The sequence below is a fragment of the Onychomys torridus genome, chromosome 4 (assembly GCF_903995425.1).
Source record: "Onychomys torridus chromosome 4, mOncTor1.1, whole genome shotgun sequence".
Classification (NCBI taxonomy): domain Eukaryota; kingdom Metazoa; phylum Chordata; class Mammalia; order Rodentia; family Cricetidae; genus Onychomys; species Onychomys torridus.
The window spans coordinates 115,368,724-115,391,476 of record NC_050446.1 but is presented as its reverse complement, the minus strand read 5'-3'; the positions used below and the strand labels follow the sequence as shown (position 1 = coordinate 115,391,476).

The 22,753-nt window shown below is 52.1% G+C and overlaps 1 protein-coding gene across 6 annotated transcripts in view; it reads right to left on the bottom strand.

The window, feature by feature from the left end:
* The window catches only part of Sulf2 (sulfatase 2), an 85,013-nt gene that overhangs the window by 39,504 nt on the left and 22,756 nt on the right, over nucleotides 1-22,753 (bottom strand). For all 6 annotated transcript variants that reach the window (XM_036185684.1, XM_036185686.1, XM_036185683.1 and 3 more), the window contains one exon: nucleotides 5,248-5,487. In XM_036185684.1, coding sequence (XP_036041577.1) covers nucleotides 5,248-5,487 — 240 coding nt within the window. The remainder of the gene's footprint in view (nucleotides 1-5,247; nucleotides 5,488-22,753) is intronic.

The window sequence follows — 22,753 nt, the reverse complement described above, 5'->3', positions numbered from 1 at the left end:
CCTCAGGGAGGTCTCTACTGCTGGAGAAGCCCAGACTCCAGGGGGCAGATGGGGACTCTGCTGTCACAGGATAGGCACAAGGGTGATATGTAGCTGGACGAGGGAAGAAGGGCGCTGTGTGTGCACGCGCACTTGAGTGTGTCCCTGTGCCTGTCTGCATTCGGGAGAGGAAGCCAGCTGCAGACAGGCAGGAGGAAAGCCAAGGGCAGACAAGGCTGCCATTGTGAAGGTAGAGACAGCTGCAGCGGGGCCCAGAGAAGTGTCCAGGGCAGCAGAAGTCTCCCCTGTGTGGGCAGAAAGATGAAAGAGGGGAGGCAGTCTGGATGGGAGGAGAGGAAGTGATGGGGTGGGCTGTGGTTATAGAAGGGGCATGTGCACCCATCTACGTACCCACTGTGGCCCGGGAGACACAGGAGGCAGCTCAACAGACAGTCAGCAAGCCGTGTGGGAGACAGGGCCGGGACCAGGCTTAGAGGAAGCAAGAACCAGGGGGGCAGGGAGCACAGGTGTGGGGTGTGTGTGTGTGTGTGTGTGTGTGTGTGTGTGTGTGTGTGTGAACATGGGGGAAGGCAGCATTAGCAGATCCCTGCTGAGTGGTCTCCGGGCTCTGAAGGAGAAGAAACTGAGTAAGGAGATGGGTGGTCTGGGGTGATCACAGAAGGGTCCTTTGAGGTGAGGACACTGGGCCACAGACCCAAGGAAAAGAAACTCAAGCATGAAAGAGTTTTGAAGATTCTCTAGAAGTGTCTCAACTTTCCTAAGGCTGTGACCCTTTAATATAGTTCCTCATGTTGTGGTCAAACCCAACCACAAAATTATTTTTGGTGCTACTTCATAACTGTAATTTTACTTCTGTTATGAACTGTAATGTAAATACCTGAGTCTTCTGATGGTCTTAGGTGACCTCTTTTAAAAGGTCATTCGACTCCTAAGGGGGTCACAACCCACAGGGGGAGGACCACGGCTGTGGAGAACAGAAATAAAAAGGCCCTGAGATGAGCAACAGGAAAGAACTCCCGTGGAGCTACTAACAGGGAGGAAGGAGGCCAAGAGAAGCTGGCCAGGAGGGCAGTTCCTAGGGACCCCGGGGCAGCTGTAGGGGTCTCCATCCTTAGCAGGTGGGAGTCTGTGCAGAGGAGGCGCAAGGGTCCTGATGGGACTGCCCTGCTTGCTGTGTGGAGGATGGTGAAGGGCCAGGAAAGACAGACCTTGCAGATAAGGGTAGGAACAGAGCAGCCTGAGAAGAGGGGATGGGAAGACAGTGGAGGGACTCGGGGCATGTTTTAGGAAGAGTGGTGGGGAACCGATTGTGACAGGAAGGATGGGAAATCAAGCATGGCTCTAAGGACTTGGCCTGAGTGAACGGAAGGTTGGAAGTGCCAAGGGAGAGCCTGTGAGCAGCCCCAGGGAGGGGAGCAGTGAACTGAGGGGTCATTCTGGGCATGGTAGGTCTGACACTAAGAGAGATGTCAGTGGGCAGCTGGACACAGTCTGATGGGCCTCACAGAAGGACATGGAAGTAGGAGAGAGGGGCAGTCACAGAGGGAAAGTAATACAGTGGGTGTCCTTCTGACTTGAAGCCCCTTCAGGGCCATATGCACACATGCACACACATGCCCGCCTTCATGTAGCGGTGACTGTCAGGATGCTCGGTAGTAGGGCCCCCATGTGAGGAGCTCTGCAGGTGTCAGGGCACCAAGGTCACAGTGTGGTGGCCACCCACAGTGAACGATGGAATCTAAGTTCTCAGCCAGTGTCCTTCCCCACTCTGTGAGAGAAGAATGGCGAGAACACAGTACAGTCTGAAAAGAGCACCCATGATCGTTTGACTGCCCTTGGCCCCAGAAGACCACAGGGAGCGGCACTATTAGGAGTGTGGCCTTGTTGGAGAAAGTGTGCCACTGTGGGGGTGGGCTTTGAGGTCTATGCTCACGATACTCCCAGTGTCACAGTTGACTTCCTGCTGCCTTCTGATCGTGATGTAGCCCGCATGCCACCATGCTCCCCACCATGATGATAATGGACTGAACCTCTGAACTATATATAGGCTGCCAGCTCTATTCAACATTTTGCTTTATAAGAGTTGCCGTGGTCATGGTGTCTCTTTACAGCAACAGAAATCCTAACTAAAACAGCACTCCATGGGGAGCCTGACAGAGCCCAAACTTCTAATGAATGGCCCACTCCAGGCTCCCTGGGAACATTCTAGAACAAGTGTGTGGAGGTGCAGAGCATGCACCACCATTTCCACTGAAGTCTAGCAGGCATGGAACCATGTGGGAGCTGCTGGACTCGGATGGCTGTATGCAGAGAGAAGGCCTTAGCTGGCACCTGACTGGTAGAAAGTGCTGGAAAAGGCTCTTTATCCCCCACAGCAGTGTCCAGAAATCTGAGATCAGCATTCCAATCTCCCCACCTTCCCCACAGCCCACTGTGTCTTGTCTGGGATTCATGCTGGGGACATGCTTGTACTTATTTCCATCAGCACACCAGGGCTGCTGGTGGTCACCTGGGTCAAGGGGGCCAGCAACATGGGAAAACAGTGAACAGGCTTACGGGCTATCCAAGTCTCTGATCCACAAACTTCCATTAACTAGTGGATTTTTATTCTGCTGAAATCCAGCACCTCTGGCGTCAACCCTGGTCTGTCTCTCACAAACATGGGTGACGCAGACGCAGGGTAAGATGACTGAATGGTGAGCCTGCTGAACTTTTACGAGAGGCAGGATGTGAAATTAATTGAAGTGGCGCCAGAAGACCGCCACCGGGCCAGTGACAGACAGTAAGCTGGTGTCTGGGCTCAGTGAGTCACGTCTGTCAGACAGAACCACCCAGTAGCACACACAGCCTGGGGGAGACTCAACTGTCAACCAGGACCAGAGGGGTTCTCAGAAAGACCTGGGGTCCCCAGATCCCCAGAAAAACTTGTTGAGGTGAGGACACGAAGCCCGGTGTGGCATACACATGGCACTGCATTAACCAGGTGTGGGGGCTCACACTGGTCACCCCAGCATTTGGGAGGTGGAAGCAGATAGATCAAAAGTTCAAGGTCAGTCCTGGAAACAATGATTTGGGGGAGGCTATGCAAGACTCTGTCTCAGAAAATAAGTTATTTTTAAAAAGTGTCTTTTTCTTTTAAAATTAATTAATTTTATTTTATGTGCATGAGTGTTTTGCTTGCCTGCGTGAATGTGTACCGTTGGTATGCCTGGTTCTCATGGGGGTCAGAAGAGTGTATTAGATGTCTTGGAACTGGAGTTACAGATGGTTGGAGCCATCATGTGAGTGCTGGGAACTGAACCTTGCTCATCTCGGACAGCCAGTGCTCCTAACTGGTGAGCCATCTCTCCAGTCCCCAGTTTTGGTTTTTTTAAAAATAGATTCTGCTACAGCCAGGCTGTCCTTGAACCCCTGAGTGTTGGGAGGTTGCAGGTATGCAGTACCGGGCCAGCTTGCTTTCTCTTCTTTTCTCTCCTGCCTCCTCCGTCCATCCCTCCCTTCCTTTATCTCTTCCTGACTAGCCTCAAACTCAATATGTAGCAGAGGTTGCCCTTGAACTCCTGATCCTCTGGCATCCATCCTGGGAGCTGGGATTATAGGCTCGCATCACCAAGCAACTGTAGCTTCTTTTTAGTCGGCTCCATTAGCAGCCCTCTGCACTGTGGACATAGGCATCAAGACAGATGAGGAAGACACCTCAGCACAACTGACCTTCTGGATTCAAGGGTGTCACTAACACAAATGATTAAGGACTGGGGCTGTGATTGAGAGTCCCTCCCCACTCAGGATCTGTTCTCAGCAGCACAAAGAACTACCTAAAGACTACATTTCCCAGGCTCCTTTGTAGCCATGTGAGCCCATGTATCTTGTTTCTCACCAATGGAAGTAAGGAGAAATAAGGGCCTGATCTGTGGTCTTGCTGCCTACCAGGTGACCAGGCTGATGAACACTTTTGGGGGCCTTACTATTCACATGTTTTCCATATTTACATTTCAGCCAGAGCTGTTCAGGGCATGAGAATCTACAGATACACCTTCTCTGGCTCATAGCATTCAGCTGTTTAAAAAAAAAAAATTAAGTTTCTCAACATTGACAGATTTCAATCAAAAAGTTCAAAGTTAGAGGTATTTGAGGGTTTCAACTTGGGGCTAGTGTGGGTTAGCATTTCTAGTCCTGCACGGCAGATGCCCCCTCCAATAGAAGGCACCACCCTGCTGTGTTCCCGCCTCCCAACCATCTAAAGCACTGGCCCACAGTGACCTCTACCACATGCTCTCTGTAGAGACTCCAAACTATCACGGTCTGTGCCCCATGCCCATGTGTGTGATGACTCGCCCATGTGGAGAAGCCAGTTCCTAGAGCTGAACCTGCTGGTTCTGATGGTGGAGGAGCATGGCATGTAGGGAGTAAACAGCTCCACCCCCTCCCCCTAGACACCTGAGGGGCTGCAGGTCAGCTACAGGAGGCTCCTGGCCCTCCTCACACCCACTCAAAACAATGTCACGTCACTAAGAGGCAATTCCCGTGGCGGCTTGCAACATCTGAGCCACATTATCTGGTTTCACAACTGCCCAGGCTGCTGGCCAAGGTGGGGGAGTGTTTGTTTGGTTTTTTAAAATTCAAGCAAGTTCAGTGAGTTGAGTCTGGAGAATTTGGCAAGGGTGAGGTGGCTAGGCTGGGAGCACAGCATGACCTCAGGCACTATCCTAGTGAGTGGCCTTTCGAACTCGCCACAGTAACTCTGTCAAGTAGGCATACAGGTCATATCAGTGTGGTCAAAGGTCTCTCACCATGGCAACCCCTTCGTCATCCTGGTTACTCCCACAATGGGTCAGTGAGTCCCCATGTCTCCTCCTCTCTAACTCCAACCTCAGTATTCTGGAATTTTCTTTCATGCAGATGGTCTCCGTCAAGAAAACAGTTCTGAACAGCTTTAGAAACAAACCTCAAACTCATGCAGGGATTATCTTGTGGCCTCCCTGTCAGAGAATTCACAATCTCCCTGGACTCTCCATTTTTCAAGACTCCAGTTTCTTTGAAAAGGCTGTTTTCTGAACCTACTGTAGATGTTTATGTACACAGAGATGGACTCTGAACTTTAATGGGAGACGAATGGGCGCATGACCCAGACTTATCTTGGGTACCAGTGCAGTAGGGGCATCACACCCAGAGAAGGTCATTGAGGGCACAGGAGGCCACCTGTCCCTTGAGGAGGCCCTCCAGCCATCTCCCTGCCCTGGTCCTCACCTGTCCGGTAGCCTGTGCTGTTGAGGTACACGGCGAAGGTACGGCTCTCATGCTGGGCCTGCCAGGAGGGTGAGGAGCAATTCTCGTTGTTGGTGTAGGTGTTATGATTGTGGACGTACTTGCCGGTGAGGATGGAGGATCGAGAAGGGCAGCACATGGGTGTGGTCACGAAGGCGTTGATGAAGTGTGCCCCGCCTTGCTCCATGATGCGCCTCGTCTTGTTCATCACTTGCATGGAGCCTGTGAGCAAAAACGGCACTGGTGAGTCACGTGGCCTGCTGGGGGGACCAACGTAGGGGAGCCCCAACCCTGAGCAGAGCTGCAGGCAGGCTTAGGAAATCCATGGGCTGCATGGGCCAGAGCCTCCACCCACAACCCAGCCAGGAGGGCCCTGGCTTTAGTCCCACTGGACACTCACATTGGGTAAAAACCTGGTTTTAAGTACCTTGAATCTAGATGCAAACCCTGTTTTGTACATAAATAGAGTGTCTTTCTGTAGCGTGCTAATATACACAGACTTTTTTTTAAAGCGGCCACAAATGTATACAGGATTAGGCTTTGTTTTGTCTAGAGGTTTCCCAAGAAGGATCCACTCATACTGAAGTCTAGTCCAGCCAACCCTAGCCAGTCTCTCTGCCATGTGTGGCCTCAGCTGTGCTACCTCCTTAGTCCATGTGGAGTCCACTCCCCGCCTCCCCTCAAAGCTAACCTATCTGCCTAGCCTCATCATTTCTGGAGAGTTCCTGGGGCCCCCTCCAGCTTCTTGGTCTCTGATCCCCCTAAACAAGTGTGATTGGCCTTGATGACATGCCAGGCAGCTAGGGTTCATCCCTGGCTATTCTTATTGCTCAGCAAAGGTGAGGGCAGAGTAGGGCACTCAGGAGGCAAGGAGATGAGTATGTGTGGAGGCCCACTGTGCCTGGCTGGGACCCTGCTGGTAGCACACAGTAAGCATGATATGCCAGTGTGGAGAACGGATGCCAATCCGCACACAGGTCCGAAGGTAAACGTGGAGATCTAGTGGAGTTCCATTCATGACTTTCCCTCTTCCTTCTGTGACCAGCCTCAGTTTCCCCTCTTCCTTGTAATTCTTTTGTGCAGGATTTCACTATATAATCCAGGATGGCCTGAAACCCACAGAGAACCACATGCCTTTGTCTCCCAAGTACCACCATGTCCAGCTAATTTTTTAAACATCCATCCATCCATCCATCCATCCATCCATCCATCCATCCATCCATCCATCTATCATGCTTGCGTGTGTGTATGCATGTGCGTGTGTGTATGTGAACTCCTGCATGCCATGGCATGCATGTGGAGATCAAAAGGTAACTTGAAGGGGCTAGTTCTCTCCTTCCACCCAGCAGGTCAGGGAATCAAACTCAATTTGTCAGGCTGGCAATAAGCACCCGAGGAGCCATCTTGCTGCTTCCCCTCAGATCCCTATTGAAACAGGGTTTCACTGTAGCCCAGGCTGGCCTCAAATTCACTATGGTTCTCCTGCCTCACCTCCTACACTTAAATGGCTTACCCAGGTGAGTTCTAAATCCACAAATGTCCACATGGAAGACAGAAGATACCGCAAGGACACAGGCCCTGTCCCTCCGACCCCTTCAGTTTGGACTTCTGGCCCGGGGAACCTTGAAAGAACACTGTGTTGTCTCAGGGGCTTTCAGTAACGTCAGGGACCGTGGCAGAAGCCCACACAGGGTCGGCCATGCCGTTAAGAGTCCCACCTCAGAGCTGTCCTTGTCACCCAGCAGCTCCCTAGAGACAGGACAGCACCGATGAGCCCCACAGGGCTGAGCACACAAGGATGTATTTGCTGTCTGTCCACTCTGTCTACTGGGTCTCTGCCACATGGAAGGGGACTCCAGAGCTCCCGGGGCACAGACATGGCTCTGCTTTCCCAAACTGCCAGTGACTTTCTCCTGCACTGGCAATTAGGTCCTTTTTACTGAGACCTGGAACCCTCCTACGTCCATCCATGTCTCCCTGCCCATCCCCTCTCCGGCCATCTCTCCTCTTCTCCTCTCCTCACAGTGGCCTCTGCAGTTTCCTGTGTGTGTGTATATGGGTACACATATGCACCTTCGGTTTGAGACAGGGTCTCTCATTGGCCTGGAACTTTACACACGGGGTAGGAGAGCTGGACCGATTCTATAGGGGTCTGCCTGTCTCTGCTTTCTATCCCATCACTGCTGGGATGACAATGTATGATTGTGCTGGCTTTTTACATGGGCTCTAGGGGTCTGTGCTCTAGTTTTTATGCTTTTAAGGCAAATGCTTTAAAAGCCAGGCTTCCTCGTGGTTTTGTAAATACTCCAAGTTCATTCTTGCCCCAGGACCCTTGCACATGCCACCACCTTTTCCAGGGTTCTCTGAGACTGCTTCACTGGCAAAGCCTGTCATGAAGACCTCAGATCAAGGGCCCTTCCACAGCAAGCTTGGCTGACTTTCTGAGCTCGTGGAGGCCTTATCAGGCTGATTTCTTACCCCACCATTCAGCTCTTCTGGAATATCTGTGTCCTGGTGATGCCGGCTGTAGGCAGTCACGGGGCTGGTACCTGCAGGTCTCCCTGTGGCAGTGGTGTGACATGAGCATCTTTGACACCCAGCAGAGCCGAGGGAGGCTGGTGAGGTGTGCCTGGCTCTGACCCTGACCCAGCACCTCCCTTTACAGGTCTGCCAGGCTGGTACCAGCTGGCTAGGGCAGTCCCTGCAGAGGAAGCCTTCACTCCAGTGGAAGCCTTGTTACAGTTAAGGACCCTGGAGGATCTCCAGGAGGGCACATGGACTCTGTGACAAGAGGGTCTCACTGTCCTGGGTCCAAAAATTACCAACGAGCCCACACCACAAAGCCCAGATTCAAACCTGCTATGGCCAAGGATGATTTTGATCCTCCTGCCTCTATGTCCTGAGTGCTAGGATTACAGGCCTCCAACACCATGCCTAATTTATACTATACTGTGGATGAAACCTACAGTCTTGTTACTCTAGGTAAACATTGCCACCTGAGCTACATCCCCACCTGTGTAGCCCTGGCTGTCCCGGAACTTACTCTGTAGACCAGGCTGACCTCAAACTCAGAGATCCACCTGCCTCTGCCTCCTGAGTGCTGGGATTAAAGGTGTGCACCTCTATGCCAGGTGTATAGTAAGGTTGTTTTTTTTTTTTTTTTTTTAAAGATTTACTTATTTATTATGTACACAGAAGAGGGTGCCAGATCTCATTGCAGATGGTTGTGAGCCACCATGTGGGTGCTGGGAATTGAACTCAGGACCTCTGCAAGAACAGTTGGTGCTCTTAACCTCTGAGTCATCTCCCCAGCCCGCATAGTGAGGTTTTAAGCTCTGACTTTTAGCATGAACACATCAGGACCTCAGGGGTTTGCCACACTCCACAGCACACTCTGCAATGGACGTCAGCCTCATTTCCTAGATCACTTGTATCCAACAGGTCCTGGAAGTCTCTGTTACAGCCTGCTAATTGATCTGAGCTTTGGGACTGCTAGCCTGTCCCTGGGATGGAGAGCAGTGTCCATGAGTGTAATTCCTAACAGATGGGGCGCTGTCTTGGGCTGGGTGTCTATTGCTCTGCACATATGATATGCAAAGTTACTTTTCAAAGTGTCCTTTTCTGAACAGGAAGTGACGCTGGGGCCCTTGGTTGGCTGGTGGGGCCACACAGTGGGGAAGGTAGCAGATGAGAGAGCTCAGACCCAGGCTTATCCATGGCAGGAGCAGGATGGTGAATGTCACTTTCTCCAAGGCCTGGTGATGGTGTTCTGGGGAAGTGCAGAGTCCCCACGCTTTTGACTGACTCTTGGGGGCAGAAGTGGTCTCTTATGGCATTTATGGGGATGCCACAAGGCTTACCCCTAACCCCCAGAGATACACCTTGGGGTGGCTCCAGGGAAATGTGCTGTTCACACTTGTTCACACACAGGGACAGGGAGTGGAGCTGTGACAGGCAGGTAGCCCTAACTGGCTTCTTCTACTTGAAGCAAGTGTCAGCTCCTCCCGGGGCAGCAAGAGCCTGTTCTTGCTAACATGGCTCTGCCCAGTGGTATCAGTGGTGGAGTTCTGATTAGAACTGGGGAGGGGACAGGAGCCCAGAGTCTGGCCAACATCATGGTGCAAGCCAGCCTCTTCCACTCCGCAGGTCACCTGGCTGTCCACTGACACCTGGGGGGCCACATCCGGTCAAGCTCTGCAAGTCTCTCCCTTCCCTCCAGCTACTCAGGCGACAGCTGGCTGCTCCTGGGGCCAGCATTTGAATGCTGTACCATCTGGTGAGCCAGCCCTCTGCTTTCTGGAGCTTATCTCCACCACTGGACCTCGCATAGCCCCCTTCCCCAGGACTAGGACCTCTGTTTCTTTCTTTCTCTCTCTCTTTCTTTCTCTCTCTCTTTCTTTTCTTTCCTTCTTTCCTTCCTTCCTTCCTTCCTTCCTTCCTTCCTTCCTTCCTTCCTTTTTTTTTTTTTTGGTTTTTTTGAGACAGGGTTTCCCTGTGTAGCTTTGCGCCTTCCCTGGAACTCACTTGGTAGCCCAGGCTGGCCTCAAACTCACAGAGATCCTGGCTCTGCCTCCCGAGTGCTGGGATTAAAGGTGTGCGCCACCACCGCCTGGCTTGGACCACTGTTTCCTGTCTGGCTGAGACCTCCATGGGGTGGCCAGCATCCTTCCACTTTAATCCCTTCTCACCCTTCTGCAGCCACAGGACCTCTGCTCTGTTCTCAAACCCACTAAGAGCCCCAGCCCTACTCTGTCCTCTCTATAGACTATGGCTCCCAACACCCATGCAGGTGTACATAGACACATAGATAGGGACACACACACACACACACACACACACACACACACACACACACGCACCAGCTTCCTCAAAGGTTCCCAGTGGCACCATCCCCAGCTGTGTGCTCTCTTCCCTGGCCCCCTGTTTCATGCCTCCCTCTTGGTTTGGGCTCACGGATCCGGTCCACCATTCCCAGTGCCCCAGGGCCCAGGCTGACGTACCTCACAGTTGCCCCTGTGTTATTTCTTTCCCATGAATCCCTGTGCGATGGGTGGAATGGACCCTCTATGGTTCACAGACCTCCCCAGAGAGAACAGAAGGGCTGACGGCAGGTGCTCAGCGCCTCAGCCTTTGGGGACCCAAGCTGGCTTCTCAACTCATAAGACCCCTTCTGGAGGCTCAGGAAAGCACCCCAAGAGCTGTATTAACACGAAGCCAACAGGCTTTGGGGATACCTCTTATGTTTTAGAGCTAAAAGCTCAGGCTTGGCTTCCGTCCCTCCCTTGGGAGCAGCATGCCCTCACCTTACCTGGCAGCTGCCACGGGGAAAAGCTGGGGCAGTCAGTGACAAGAGTATAATTCTTGGGGCCAAAATGACACAGGGGTCTGTGCAGGAAAGCACACACACCATGCCTCCCTGCAGACAGTGACCTGCTTTATTGAAAGGGCCCTGGTGTTGAGCTATAAAACCCACTTCTGTAATGGGAAAACACATGACCTAACGGCTCAGGGGCCTGAGAGCCCTTGGCTGGGAAAACGCAGCCACATACAGGAAAAGGGGCAACTTTCATGCTTCATGGGAAGCGGCCAGCCAACCCAAACTCGGTCTGTCCAACATAAACCTGGGGACACACAGATGAAAACAGGCAATCATTTCTTTCTGTGATCAAACCTTCCCACCACACAGGGCCAGGGTGAGGTTATCCCAACACCTCTTGGTGTGAGTCTCCCCTCCCCCACAGAGGGACTTAAACTTAGGGGCCCCCAAACCCTAACTGCCAGATATCCCCACAACCCCAAACTGTGCGACTTTCTTGTGAGTGTTGTGTAGGGCAGCCTAGCATATCACTTGTGGGGTGTGTGTGTGTGTGTGTGTGTGTGTGTGTGTGTGTGTGAGAGAGAGAGAGAGAGAGAGAGAGAGAGAGAGAGAGAGAGTGAGCACGTGCACACACACAGGCACTTAGGCACGTAGAAGCCTGAGGGGAATGGCTGGTGTCTCCCTCAATTTCTCTCCACCTTATCTTTCTTACTGAACCCAAAGCTCACTGGCTAAAATTGATGGCCATCAAGCAATGAGTCTCCTGTCTCTACTCCACCACCCCATTTCCCTCTTTGTGACCCAGGGTTACAATGGGCCTATGTGTGCCACACCTGCCTTTTTCACATGGGTGCTGGGGGGTTGCATGCTTGTGCGGCAGACACTTTATCAACTGAGCCACCCCCCTGGCTCTCTGTCTGGGTCTTTATTTAATGAAACCCATCAACCTCTGATCCACAGAACTGAATTTATGGACAGAACACCCTGGCTGCCTATTTTTGATGTGCTTTATGCGTTTGCAAGCAGCAGAGTCAAGGGTTGCTGGGCTGGAGGTCAGCTGGTAGATCACTAAGTCCTGTTCCATCTCCAGGCACGGTGGCATCTGCCTGTAATTTCAGCATTTGAGAGGTAGAGGCAGGAGGATCAGAGGCTACCCTCAGTATGAAGCAAGTTCACCTATACACACACACACACACACACACACACACACACACACACACACACACATACATGCACATAGACACACATGCAGTCACACATAGACACACCACTCACACATGCACACACACACATACCACTCACACATGCACATACATACACATACAGTCACACAGACACAACACTCACACATACACACACACACACACACACACACACACACACACACGTCAGTGTTTGTTGATCCAGCACATGAGATTGGCCATTGCTGGCACCACCAGTGTCAGAGCAGGCTGAATCAGCTTGCATTTATTGTTAGTGTTGATGATAGAACCCAGGCCTTTGAAGGTTCTAGACAAGACATCTGCACCGAGCCCCAGCCTCATTACCTCTTATAAAGACTTGAGTCAGAGCAAGGGTTGTCCATGGGAACTTAGCAGGTACCAAGGACTTCTTCCTTCCCTTTTATATGTGTGTGGACCTGTGTGCAGTGGACATACCTGTATGTGGTATGAGGCCAGAAATCAACACTGAGTGCCATCAGCTGTTTTTGAGACAGGGCGTCTCATTGAACCTGGCACTTGCCAATGTGGTAGACTAGCAGGTCAGTGAACCTCAAGGATTCTCTGTCTCTGACTCTCCAGTACTGCCTGGCTTTTATGTGGTGCTGGGGATGGAACTTGGGACTTCATGCTTGTGTGACAAGCACTTTTAATGGCTGAGCCGCCTTGTCATCCCAGGGACTTTCAGGATTGAAAACATGAGTCAACTTCTGCCATTCCTGGCGCTGAAGAGGTTCCCATCCCGTCCCTTCCCCAGAGGACTACCATCCTGGGTTGGGGTTGAGTGCATACCACCCCATGCAATAACCTCCCAAGGCTCTTTGGATGGTATTTAAGGAGATGATGCCGACCTATGCTTGCTTGTTTTACCTCGTGGGTAAACAGAGTCTTTGAGGGCGGGGTCTCCTTGGGAAAGTGGTGGGAGGCAGACTGGGATGGGGAAAAAACACAACCGGAGTCTGCAACCTCAGAGTCTTGACGCTAATCTGCATGTGAGCAATGGAGCTCATGCCCAGACTATTGCAAGAGACGCTTAAGTCATCTGCACTGTGTTCTCCCCTCAGCAGCCAGAGAGCAATTTCTAACAGATTAAGCAATATCATAGTGTTCCTTCAGGCACTCTCCCGCAGATACCTGCCTCATTCACAGTAAAAGGCAAAGTCCACCTTTGGCCGACAGAACCTCAAAGGACCTGGGAAGTCACTGTCCTGATAAGCCCACCTTTTCCTCAGGCCGGCTACTTTGCCCTTCTTGACACAACAGGAAGCATGCTCTCAGGACCCGTGCTGCCATAGATCCAAGCCCCATTGTATTCAAGTGTCTTCAAAAGGAGCCTCTTTAGAGGCACCTGCCAGGTGGGCCTCAGACCGCTGTATCCTCCGCTTATCTCCACTGACTCGGGAGGAAGAGTTATCTTTGTTCTGAGTCCTTTCAAAGTTTCCCAGGGCTAGATCAGGAACTGAGCACACAGGCTGACAGTGGCTGAGCGTCTATGCCCATGCCTTTCTACTCTATTTTAATCTTAGCTGTAGATAACCCCAGCACAGAATGTTCCAGTAGGAGCCTTTGGGCAAGGATCCCCCTCTCTGTGGAGACCACTGTGCCTGTGACTAACACAGAAGCAGTCACAGTTGAAGGCCATAGTCAGACTTGCGGAGTATTTGGTCACATCTTCTCAGTATCTAGCAGAACGTGGCTCCCCACCCGCATTTTGAAAGCCAGGATGTTTTTCTGGGATATCATGGAGGCTTCTAGGGCACTTGACTTCCTCACACTGTGAGCTCTTTTCTCTGTAATAACACTAAACACGGTGGCTTGGAGGCCATGTTGGAATGAAGGTGAGGATGTTAATACTCTTCATCCAAATGCTTCCTTCTGACCATGAGGACCTTTTATTACAGTGAAAGTCATGGACTTGGTCCCACGGGCTGCTGTGGGTAAGGTGGTAAGGTGCCAGCCATGCAAGCATGAGGACCTGGGTTCCAGTCCCACCACCACATAAAAAAGCTGTATTGGCCATATGTGCCTATAATTCCAGCAGTAGTGTGTGTGTGTGTGTGTGTGTGTGTGTGTGTGTGTGTGTGTGTGTGTGTGTGTGTGTGTTGGTTGTGGTAGTGGAGGTTGGAGGATCGGGAGTTCCAAGTCATCCTTAGCTGTATGGCAAGTTGGAGGCCTGCCTGGGTTATATGAGAGACCCTGTTTCAAAAACCAAACTAGCCAATCAAAGCAGAGCTGGGGATGTGGGTCAGTGGTAGAGCACTGTGCCAGCACACACAAAGTCCCAGGTTCAAACCCCAGCACCACATGAACTGGGAGACACTACTGGAATATTGAGAAAATTGAATTGATGGCTACCTTTCTTGATAGACCCATGGGTGCCGGATGGATCCCCTTCAGGACCACCCCCCACCTGACATTCCTATTTAGCAATGGCCTGGAATGGGCTGGCTGTGGCTACAAATGCCACAACTTGTACCCACCACCTGACTGGTTCTACTCCTGCTGACAGGTGCCACTAAGCAGATGTGGAAGGGACCATCCTGCTGCACTCCAAGACCCCAGAGTGCAGTCAGCGATGAAAAGCTGGGAGTTCAGGCCAAGGGCCAGGAAGCACCTGTGTCCTGGCCCAACCTGAGGTCACAGAGGTCACGTGACAGCCCTCACCTAGCTCTAAGTGTCTCTGGAATGTCTATATTGCAAAGAGATATCCTTTTAGGCCACCTGGCCCCAGAAACACCTGTTTAAGAGTCACTTCACCCAGAGGCAACATCTGGGCAGGGGGGAGCTGAGGCTCATGGTGCACCAGATGCTGTCAGCTCCAGGCTCTCAGTCAGGAACCACAGGAATAGCACAGGGTCCCAGGAACGGCATCTTAGACATGGTTTCCTGGCTGACAGTGTCAAGGAGAACACTGGACTCTGGGGAAGCACAAAAACAAGCTGGTGCCCCAAACCCTCAAATCAATCAGTCAGATGCCGAGGAAGCCACACTGAACTTGGCTGCTCAATGCTGAGATGAAATTCCAGAGTCATGCTGGCAATTTCCCCTTCATCATCTGCAGCTCTGCTCTGCTGTGGAGGCTTCAAGGAGAAAACCCCAATAGGGGTCTCTCAGCACAGGAAGAGGACTGAGAGACCCCCAAGAGGAATGTGGCAGGGTGTGAATGCGGAAACTCTGCATGATTGGTCCCTGCTTTCTGAGAGCCTGCTCACCCGGGAACATTCAGGCATAGCAAGCTTGCCACACCAGGTAAGCATTTAAGGACACAGTGCATGCTTGGAGCTGTGTCCCAAGTTTTGGGGGGCGTCACAGAGCCAGTTACTTAGTCACTGAAAGCAACACCTGCAAAGCAGTTTGTCTGTGGGAAGCCTTCGTTCTATCTGTGGCTGGCTAAGTTTTCTGTCAACCTAACACAGGCTAGAGTCATTTGGAAGAGGGAACATCAATTGAGAAAATGCCCCTACCAGATTGGCCTGTGGGCAAGCCCATGGAGCATTTTAAACAATGTTTATTTATTTGTTATGTATATGGTGTTCTGCCAGGAAGAGGGCACCAGATCTCATTACAGATGGTTGTGAGCCACCATGTGGGTGCTGGGAATTGAACTCAGGACCTCTGGAAGAGCAGCCAGTGCTCTTAACCTCTAAGCCATCTCTCTAGGCCCCCCCCACCGCCCCCCCCCCAGCATTTTATTGGTTAATGATTGATGTGGGAGGGCCCAGCTCACTGTGGGTGGTGCCAACCCTAGGTAGTGGTTCTGGTTCCCCTAAGGCTGCAGGCTGAGTGAGCTACGGGAACAAGGCAGTAAGCAGCATTCTCCTCTATGGCTTCCACTTCAGTTCCTGCCTGAATTCCTGCTCTGACTTCCTGGGATGGTAGACTACAAGCTGTAAGATGAAATAAAAACTCTTTCCTCCCCAAGCTGACTTTGGTCACAGTGCTTTATTAGCATGGCAATAGAAAGCCTAGCTACGACATGATCCGTCCTCTTCCAGCTCTCTGTCTGCACAAGGCTCCATGACTGGCCTGATTCAGGCACTCTTAGAACCCTCTGCTCTGTACCAGCTGCCTGCTGCAACACCCCTGCCTAGCACAATGCACTGCCTACCCAGGAGCAGAACTGGGGTTCACTGCTGTCCTCCCCCAGCACCCCACCCGACCACCCCCCCCCCCGCTGGTCTCCCTACTTCACATTCTTATCCTCAAGCTGGCCCCTCCCTACCCATAGTCAGAACCCTCTGCAAACAGGACTCCTGGTATCTGACCTGCTCAGGGCATGTTCTCCATCTTCCATCAGCCTTATACCAAGATCCTGACCCTCATACACGGCTCGACTGGGTCCACACATCTCCACGTCCTCTGCCTTTACTCCTTCCCCAGCCTGGGCAGCGGTCTCCAAGACCCTGGTGAGACCGTGCCTGCCACAGGGCTCTGCGCCAGCCACCCTGCCCACAGTGTTCGTTCTGGTGCTGTCTATTTGGGCAACCACTCTGCACTGTACAGATCTCAGCACGCCACTCACTGCTGCAGGTGCTGTCCCTGCTGGGACCCTTGCCTTTGTCCTGTTATGACTCAGACCTAGCAGCCCACTGCCACCTGCTTCCTTTCCTTCTTTCTCAGTGGGTCCACTTCTGTCTCACAGTGCGCCTAGCCCACAATGGTCTCTCTTGTGATCAGTATGTAGCTAGAAATCACTTTTGACCCCTGCATCCTTTGTCCTCAGAGAGTGACCAGCACCAATGAACTCCCAAACCCACTGGTTTTAACTCACGGGAGGTCTTGGCAGGAGATCAGAGAAGGAAATCGAGGCTTGGAATCTGAATTCCTCCTCCTTCCTCCCTGTGGTGTGGGCAGAGTTGTGTGGGTATGGCAGTGTTGGGTGGCTCTGCCTCTGGATTCCAGTAACTACCCTGAGGGCACAGCACCGACCCTGGAGCTTTCCTCACACCTGAATTCAAACAGTGCTCACGTGACTATGTGAGAATGTCCCACGTGACACCCCCTGTGCTGGGTGTGGCCCCCAGAGATGGGACTTAGCGCACAGTTTTATCCTTTCTGCCCTTGGCTTCCCGTTGATAGGCGCGTGGCTGGGACAGCTGGAGCGCCAGCAGCTGTTCTGAAGCCCAGGTGGCCTTGAAGACAGATGTTACACAATAGGAATGGTAGAGTGGGAAGCCAGAGGTTATGAGACATCCTCGATGTCACCACACCAGTTCTGGACCACCAACCTCCAAACATTTTTATGTGATGAAGAGACGTTGCTAAGTTTCATTTTCTTCTCCAAGCAGGCAAGCCCAGTTGTCGTTTGCTTTCTTTCTAGAGTGCAAGCGAAGTAAGACCCATCTCATGCCCCTTAACACCCCTTGTTGATGACCAGAACTAAAAAAATCTCACAGGAGTGCACGTGGCAGTTTGAACTCAGGGCGGGCCATTCCTGAGATAGCCTGCATCCACACGCCTTCCTCTGCTGGTGAGTGGCAGCAGGAATGTTGGGAATGGACATGGTGGTGGATAAGGTTGCCCAGAACTGCTGCCTGGAATCTGGGTGCGTTGTCCTGGGCTGCCTGCCATCTGGCCCCCGCCGTGAGAACCCAGGGTTTCCAATCCATCTCTTGGTTATCAGTCAGCAGCATGTGGTGTGTTTTCCTCATTTTCCTGATGGAATAGGGCTGCCAGGCCCTTTCTTTACCAGGCCTGCTTTGCACGCAAAGTGGATGTCAGAGCTAGGGACCTGAAGTCCTCAGCATCTCACTGCATGCAAACAAGCCTAGAAGTTATGCTGTGTCTCATCCTCCCCACTCCATGCCTGAACCCCAGAAACCATGCCTCGCCTTCAACTTGTCTGCACCATGGCTGTGTTCATGGAACGGCTGCTCTCTTGCTACTTTTCATGGTCACTGAGTGCCCCCATCAACTTATCCTCGGGGTTGCTCGCCACTGGTCTCACTCATGACCCATTAGCTTTGCCTCTGAGGCACCAGCTCCTCCCACCACTGCAGTAGAGGCTTCACTGGGCTCCTCCTGTGTCTGGACAGCAGCAGACTCTGTGCTGGACACCTGCCTCATTATATTTCTCAGTCTCTTCTCCACAGATTGAGATGCAAATCAGACCGCTTCTTTTCCCTGCTCAGCGTCATCCACTGGTGTCCACCTACTCTGAAGCCCAAGTCCTCTCTCTGGTTCAGAGTCTCACGCCCTAGCACGACCTCTGCCACCATCACTAGCCCTCAGGCTTCTTTCTTACTTCCTGTGCCCTGGCTCAGGCTGCTCTGCCACTCTGTCTGCCTGCTGTGAATGCCTCTGCCTCAGGGCCTTTGCACCAACTGTTACTGCCGCTCTTCCCAGGAGTCTCCTTGACAGGTCCCCTGACCTTTCTTGATCCAATGTCCCCGGTCATCGACGAGACCACCCTGGATGAAGGTGGAGGGTCCTCTTTCCTTCTTCGCTTGACTTCTGTCTCTTGCTTGGTTCTCACCACTGTCCCATGTTATATGCTGTGTTTTGTCTTCGTTATTGACATGCATCCATGCTAGAATGCAAGCCCGGTGTCTGTCAAGAGTCTGTCTGTTTGTTGCTCGGTACTCTTGTCTACTAAGGAGTGCTCAGTCAATGATGATGCAAGGGGAGGTGTGTGGTCCCCATGGCTCATCCTGCTGCAGGGACATGGATGGGGGAAGCCTGAGTGCCTCCGGATTTGCTCACCTCCTCCAGAGCCAATGCCCACATTCCCTTTAGGAAAACCTCCCCAGCTCCTCTTAATCCCAGTCTGGCTTCTGTTTAGTGAGCTGGTCCGAAGGCACATGCAGCTTGGAGGAAAGCAGAGTGTCACATAGAGACTGGTGACATCTGGAGAGACATGCCTGGATCCAAACGCACCAGAAGCTCCAAGTACGCTTGAACTTTTTATTTCCCTACCAAAGTAAGTTGCTGGCTCCGGTTTCCCCAACACTGTCGGGTTGAGTTCCAGGAAGCCACTTGTAACTGGAAGAGTCAAGACCAATGGGCTGGGGCGGTGCCTGTCTGATTTTGCTTTGTGTTTGAGACAGTCTCACTATGTAGCCCAGGTTGGCCTAGAACTTGTGATCCTCCTGCCTCCATCCCCCGAGTGTGGGGGTGACAGGTGTATACTACTATGCCTGGCTTCATTCATGAGCTGCCATATCTGATGAGACACCTGTCCTTACAGCACCTTAGTGACCCCCTAACAGCACCACACGGCTGACCTCCACCACCTATGATGGAACAACTGTGTCTAACGGCTTGGGTTCAGGCTATGTGTCTCCCCCTGGACTCTCAGAGGCTAGCTGAGCCCTGGAGCTGTCCTGAAATTGGCCTGCATCCGATTCACCTGGCCAATGCTGGCAGAAGCCAGCATTTCCATGGCCTCCCTGGGTGCAGCACAGCCTGTGACAGGACTGTGATGTCACGTATAACTCCAACCCCCTGTCCTGCTGATGTTCCCGTGTGTCTTCAGAGACTTCCTCAGTGCCCTGCAAACACGCAGACAACCCAGGCTCTGGCTCACTAATGCTCTGGGAACTGGTCCCTAGCACCCAGCACTCCCAGGTGACAACCAGGGAACTGGGGGCATGACAAAAAAGCAGGGTAAACACAAACAGCAACCACGAGACAGAATGAGCCCTTCTTCTCACTGGGTCCTGATGAGACTGGACAGCTGTTCCCACCTGAGACCAGCTCTGCCCAGAGGCCTCCAGCCAGAAGCCCTCTGGAGCCGCCTCACAGACAAACAGAAAATAGCAGCCGATGAATTTTTCAGGACCACCCTTGGCTTGCCAGTGGTGGCCAACTGTGAGATAATGTGCTGGGCTTTTGGGGAGCATGCATTATTGATCTTCGTCTGTCTGGTTTATAAAAAGCCCATCAGCCCCCCAACTACCTACTTCCCGCCTCACATTCCTCACAGAGACTCAGTTTGGTTTGCTCAGGACACTATGTGTGTGGGGGGAGGTGACGGTCAGAGGTCGGAGTGCACCAATCACTATCATCTAGGGCTGCCAGCGGGAGCTGTCACAGCACAGAGTATTATGAGGCCCTGTCCCCACTGACTACTTCCCTAAAATTTCCATTTCAGAACACTCACTCTTGTGAGTATATATATCTGCAGACTCTGCCAGGGAAGGTACTTGCCACAGTTAAGCATCAACATGGACACTCTAGACAGCCCGTCACCCATCCCAGAAACTGGTTGAACAGAGCAGTGGTGAAGGCCACGGGTCCTAGCTCCAAAATCCTGTTCCACCACATTTTAGCTGTGCAACCCAGACATGTGGTTTGCTGTCTCTGTGCCTCACTTTCTCCACTGGTAGGACGGAGGGGGAATGGGTATCTATTTCTAGTCAGCCATGGCTCAGTTTTCTCACCACTTCATCTCATCCGTGGACCTCTGACTTGTTTGTTTATATTGGTTTTGATAAGAGTCAGATTCAAGGTTGTGATATGATTCTGGCTTAGCGGTCACCCGGCTGGGAACAAGGGTATTGTCCTGAAAGTCATCTTTTAGTCGCTGCTGGCTCAGGTCCACCCCACTCTGAGCCTTCATGCTCACCCAGCTTGCTCCTGGAGGGCCTGCTGGGAGCCCTTTGCTCCTGCTCTTGCCCCTGATGTCATCAGAAAAGCAGAAGATCCTGTGGGAATGCATGTGAGGTCACGGCCCCTCCAACCTGTTTCACTAAGAATGGCACTCAAGCTGGGTGTGGTGGCTCATGCCTGTCCCAACACTCTGGTGGCTCAGGCAGGAGAATCTGAGCCCAAGGCCAACCTGGGCTCCATAGCTAGACTTTGTCTCAAAAGAATACCCAGTATCCCTCTGTTCCCTCACTGTGGTCACGTGGTCACATGCTCCATGGATCTGGTCCCAGTGGCTCCACCCCTCTTTGCCTCAATATTCCCTGTTACACAGCCCCCTCCTCCAGCCCCCAGCACCTCTCAGAACAATACCTTCTCTTTTTGTTGAACCCATGCTTTCTGACTGAGCGGCCACGTGGGGTGCCTCAGGGGCCCCGACATTAGTGCCAACAGCTGGAGGGCCACAGGAAGGAGGCCACGCATGCAAATGGTCTCCCATCCACAGCCCCATGTTGCAGAGCTCCCCAATGACCAGTGCCCTGTATGTCCAGCTGTCGATAACGCTCTGAACTCTGGACTGTTTCCGGGTTATTCTGCACTGGTAACTCCCAGACACGAAACCATGCTTGGGGTCTTCAGCACCCACTGTACCAAGGCTGGCTCGGGTTTATGCAAGTGGCCTTTTTGGGTAGTTAAAACACAAGTGTGGGTCGTGAAGAGCCACCCTGTAAGTCATTCCCTTCACTACCACCAACTATATTCTGTTGTCCTTGGACAGCAGACACAAGAAAGAACCCACCCTTCACCTGGTCAACAACAGGCAGTCCTTACCAGAACCCTAACCTCTGCCAGTCTCCCGTGTTACCTCCCTTTCCAGGTTCTGGCCATATCTACTTCCTTGATCCTGCCCCAGGGCCTTTGGACATGCTGTTTCCCCTACCTAGGACACTTGCCTTTAGATTTTCACAATGCACCGTAGTATAGATGATGAAGAGGGGCATCTAACGCGCAGGAGAAGGAAATCACATTTGAGTGTGCATGCTGTGCAGTAGGAAGGTTGCAAGCTACAGTGGCTGTGGAGCACCTGAAAGGTGGCCAGTGCTAACCAAGATACACACATGCCGGGTGTTGAGGGCAAGGTAAAGGAACACAAAGCATTCACAGGTAATTTGCTCCATTGATCACACTTGAGGTGACAGTTTGCATATTGCGCTAAACAAAATGTTACTGCAATTGATTTCACTAGTTTCTATCTGTCTGTCTGTCTATCTATCTATCTATCTATCTATCTATCTATCTATCTATCTATCCTTTTAATTTCTGGGTCTCGAGTAGCCCAGGCTAGCCTCTCACTAGTTATATATATTCAATAATGACCTTGAACTTTTCATCATTTTGCCTCCACCTCCCTAGTGCTGGGATTACAATTCAGTGTCACCATACCTGCTGTATGCAGTGCTGGTAACGGAACCAGGACTCTGCACATGCCAGGCAAGTGCTCTTCCAACTGAGCCACATGCACAGCCACTTGCATTTGTGGCTCATGTTATACAGTTGTCCCTCGGTGCTGGGGGACTGGGCTCTGATGGTACTCAGGCCTCGTGTTAACTGCTGCGCTCTTTGCTAATAACCTGTACCGCTTTCTTCACCTGGGTGACCTGTGACACTGGGTGCTGGGTACAGCTGTCATATCGTACAGCTCAGGGAATAATGAGCAGGGAAAACGTTCATACACTTTCCAGTAGTTTTGATCTGTGTTTGGTTGAATCTGCAAATGCAGAACTGAGGATACAGAGAGCTGAGTGTGCCTACGGGACAGCACGGATGCAGGTTCAGCTGGGGAGGAACCCATACAGTGACTTAAGGGTGAGAAGACCCAGGGAGGGAGAAATGGGCTTCTCTGGGAGATGCCCCACAGGTGAGCGAGGACAGATCTAGACTGACTCTGGAGAACTCTTCTGATGGCCTCAGTTTTGGGGGCTCCTACTGGTGCTAACAGGAAAAAAGGCTTCTTGTAGTAGAAAGAGCAAGTCTGTCATGCTGCTCAGAAGGGAGGGGATGGGGGATGGCTTAGCTGTCAGCCAAGGCCATGGCCCAGTAGCTTGGGAGAGCAAAGCTGTCGACAAGAGTGAAATTACCTCAGTCTCTCTACTCCTTATGTTGTAGGAACGGGGGAGTCACTCTGCATTAGGAGAAGTTGGGGATCTGCATTCTTGAGGGTCACTAAGAACCCACATTCTCAAGGCATCCAAGCAAGAGCTGGCTTGCACCCGCTCAGAAGCGAACGCTATACAACGGCCTGGCCTCTGGAGCTTCTGTGGGACCGTGGGGACATGGCGCCTCTAGAGCCCCAGGTGTCCTGGCC